Source organism: Larus michahellis, chromosome 25, assembly GCF_964199755.1.
Source record: "Larus michahellis chromosome 25, bLarMic1.1, whole genome shotgun sequence".
In the NCBI taxonomy this organism is placed as follows: Eukaryota; Metazoa; Chordata; class Aves; order Charadriiformes; family Laridae; genus Larus; species Larus michahellis.
This window is the reverse complement of record NC_133920.1, coordinates 2,726,350-2,730,012: the sequence shown is the minus strand read 5'-3', so window position 1 is coordinate 2,730,012 and position 3,663 is coordinate 2,726,350. Positions and strand designations below refer to the sequence as shown.

At 52.4% G+C, this 3,663-nt stretch overlaps 1 protein-coding gene across 1 annotated transcript; it reads left to right on the top strand.

Annotated features, from left to right (window-relative positions):
• The first annotated feature begins 311 nt into the window (after window positions 1-311).
• On the top strand, window positions 312-1,439 carry LOC141734819 (olfactory receptor 14A16-like). Its single transcript, XM_074567000.1, has one exon. It carries the CDS (start codon window positions 348-350, stop codon window positions 1,305-1,307), a length of 960 nt encoding a protein of 319 aa, XP_074423101.1. The 5' UTR covers window positions 312-347; the 3' UTR covers window positions 1,308-1,439.
• Window positions 1,440-3,663: the final 2,224 nt, after the last annotated feature.

Sequence of the window (3,663 nt, the reverse complement as noted above, 5' to 3'; positions counted from 1 at the left end):
GGTGTAAGCACAGGAGACCTGGGTGGTGCCCAGCAGGTCACTGGTGTGCAGAGCAGCTCTCCTGACTCTGCACTGGGGCACAGAGAGCACTTTTGTCCCTCAGGGCTCAGCAGTGTTCAGGCGAAAGGCAATGGGAAAGAGAAGGATTTCTGCCCCTGCAAGGAAAGTGCCCTCAGTAGCACAAAGCTGATCTCACAGAAAGGAGCCGAATTAAATTATACCAAAGGAAGAGAAGTCCCTTTGGGGAGATCTTTTCGGAAACAGAATGAGGTGGGGTCAAAGAAGTGTGCCTTAACTTGCCAAGGTCTTTCCCTCTTTCAACAGTCCCCCATGCCCAGAGTGAACAAATGTCCAACAGCAGCTCCATCACCCAGTTCCTCCTCCTGGCATTGGCAGACACACGGGAGCTGCAGCTCTTGCACTTCGGGCTCTTCCTGGGCATCTACCTGGCTGCCCTCCTGGCCAACGGCCTCATCATCGGCGCTATAGCCTGTGACCACCACCTCCACACCCCCATGTACTTCTTCCTCCTCAACCTCGCCCTCCTTGACCTGGGCTCCATCTCCACCACTGTCCCCAAAGCCATGGCCAATTCCTTCTGGGACACCAGGGCCATCTCCTATGCAGGATGTGTTGCACAGGTCTTTTTCTTATTTTTCTGTGCTGCAACAGAGGTTTATCTTCTCACTGTCATGTCCTATGACCGCTACGTTGCCATCTGCAAACCCCTGCACTACGGGACCCTCCTGGGCAGCAGAGCTTGTGTCCACATGGCAGCAGCTGCCTGGGGCAGTGGGTTTCTCTATGCTCTGCTGCACACGGCCAATACATTTTCCCTACCCCTCTGCCAGGGCAATGCTGTGGGCCAGTTCTTCTGTGAAATCCCCCAGATCCTCAGGCTCTCCTGCTCAGATGCCTACCTCAGGGAACTTGGGCTTCTTATATTAAGTGCTTTGTTAGTTTTTGGATGTTTTGTTTTTATTGTCCTGTCCTATGTGCAGATCTTCAGGGCTGTGCTGAGGATTCCCTCTGAGCAGGGACGGCACAAAGCCTTTTCCACGTGCCTCCCTCACCTGGCCGTGGTCTCCCTCTTTATCAGTACTGGCATATTTTCTCACCTGAAGCCCCCCTCCATCTCCTCCCCATCGCTGGATCTGGTGATGGCAGTGCTGTACTCAGTGTTACCTCCAGCAGTGAACCCCGTCATCTACAGCATGAGGAACCAGGAGCTCAAGGAGTCCATTAGGAAAGTCATTTATTGGATGTTTGTCAATGTTGATAAATTTTCCATCACTGTCCACAAATGACATCTACAGTATCCCAATGCAGGCCTGTACTCTGTTTATTGTTTTTTCTTCTTTTTTTGTGTGGTTTTTTTTTTATTTGCTAGCATTTCCTGTAGTGTTGTTTATGGTTATTACATTCCTAAATAATTGTTTGTATTTAGCTCATTCTCCTGAGACATGAGCCCATCTCCCTCTGTCACCTGAAGCCTGTATAAATGTTTTTCTAGCGCAATTTGAAAGCTGACTCTTTTGTAGCCTCTCTCTAATACAGTGACATCTTCCCTGTGCAGTTCCTCAAGTTTTGGCTGTTCTTCCAAAGCTGATGTCAACAACAGGCCCCGATATTTCACCCCAAAAGGTCCCGAGTAAAAAGCTCTTTGTCACAGTGGAAGCTGTTAGAGAATAAGGGTTGGACTTAGGACTCATCTGTTGTTGTCTCTTGATGGTGGAGATGGTGAATGGTCACTGAGATACTGTCATAGTGCACTGTCCCAGCGTGTGACAGGGCAGAGGACATACTCCAGGAGAAGGATCTGGAGCTGCCTGGAGAGCCTGCGAGATAGGCATGGACTGTGTGCGCCTTGGGTGGTCAGTGACTGGAGCCTCACAAGGTGAGCGATTGCCCAAAGTGGAGGCACCCAAAGGGAAAGCACTAAATCCAGGTACCTGCAAGGAAAGAAGATGGACACAGCCAACCCGACACAAACCAACTCCAAAAGGCACCAGCACCTTTACAGCCACCCCACCAAGAGCAGCACTTACACGACCATGAGCAACACAACTGGCCCCATCCTTTCCCCACTCTGTGGCTGATCTGATGGGAAGGTTGCATGAGTGGTCCGTACATTCCCAGCCCTGCGTCTCTCCATTGCCCCGTGTCCTCCTCCTCCTCCTTCCAAGCCCACTTTGAATTGACCAGCAAAGCATGTACATACAGTCATACCAAAACCACACAAACAACAGTGAGCCCACTCACACAGCAAATAGCCAGGAGCAGAGTTGAGTAAATGGTGTGGTTTAACCCCAGTCAGCAGCTAAGCACCACACAGTCGCCCACTCACTCCCCCACAGTACAATGAGGGAGAAGATCAGAAAGGTAAAAGTGAGACAACGCATGGGTTGAGATAAAGACAGTTTGACAGGTAAAGCAAATGCTGTGTGTGCAAGCAAAGGAAAATAAGGAATTCATCCCCTGCTTCCCATTGGCAGCCAGATATTTAGCACTTTCCAGGGAAGAAGGGCTCCATGATGCGTAACGGTGACTTAGGAAGATGGCAACGGCCCCCTGGGCAACGGCCTCATCATCACCACCATCACCCGTGACCACTGCCTCCACACCCCCATGTACTTCTTCCTCCTCAACCTCTCTGTTCTTGACCTGGGCACACAGCTGGCTAATAACAACCACAGGCATGAGCATGATGTGCATGTGGTGAGATTAACCTGAGTGAGCACAAACACCATCAGCTGTTGCTGGGGCCTCCATGAAGGCCTGTGGGGCAGACAGTGGCTGGAGGTCACTTCACTCGGAGAGTAACGTCCCCTGGGAAACCCCCTGAATGCAGCCCTGGGGTGGGCTTCCTTGACCCCAGGTCCCTGTGTCCATTCCTCACGCCGTGGGGCACCTCAGAGAGGTGCCGAGCAGGGAGACACAGCGCGGGGCTGAGGTGCTGCCGGCCTCCGGGAGTGGCAAGAGGAGGCCATGGAGTCTGCTGCAGGGCCTCTGCCCGTGCCAGGGAAGGACTCGTGTCTCTGAACAGCCCTGCCAGAGCCCTGACAGTGCTGGGTGTGTCTCCAGGAGCAGCCTGTGTGCTACCTCACCCTCCCCTCTCTTCATGGCCTGTCCCTTTTATTACACGGTGTGACAGAAGCGCCTCTGTGGGGCATCTCACCTGTGCAGTCAGAAAGGGTTCTGCAGGCCTGAGTGGCATCACCTTCTAGAAGATGGCATTTCTCACCTTTCACAAAGCACAGAGCGCGTCTAGGGAGTAGGAATGTAGCCGGAGGCACACCCCCCTCCATGTTTCACCTCTCTGAATGTCGATCACAGTTTTTTTTAAGCACCTAACAGGGAAGCAAGTACCCTAAGTAATAGGTGTCCTCAACCTTCAGAAAAAGTCTCTTCCTCCTCTCTTTCTCATGACCTACCCCATGACTGGGGTTGGGAACACCCTCCTCGTCATGTTGATGCTGCTGGAAAACTTGGAAACCTGCTCCAGCTCCAGCACCCTGACTGTCCCCCGACTGGGGACAGCACAATCTCTGCTCACAGCAATGGTAGTGCTCTTTCCTGCACCTTTGGCATGTACACAGTGTTTCCTGCTGGTGGCCACATCCTACGAGGAGTACTGGGCTGTATGCCACCCCCTGCTCTCTG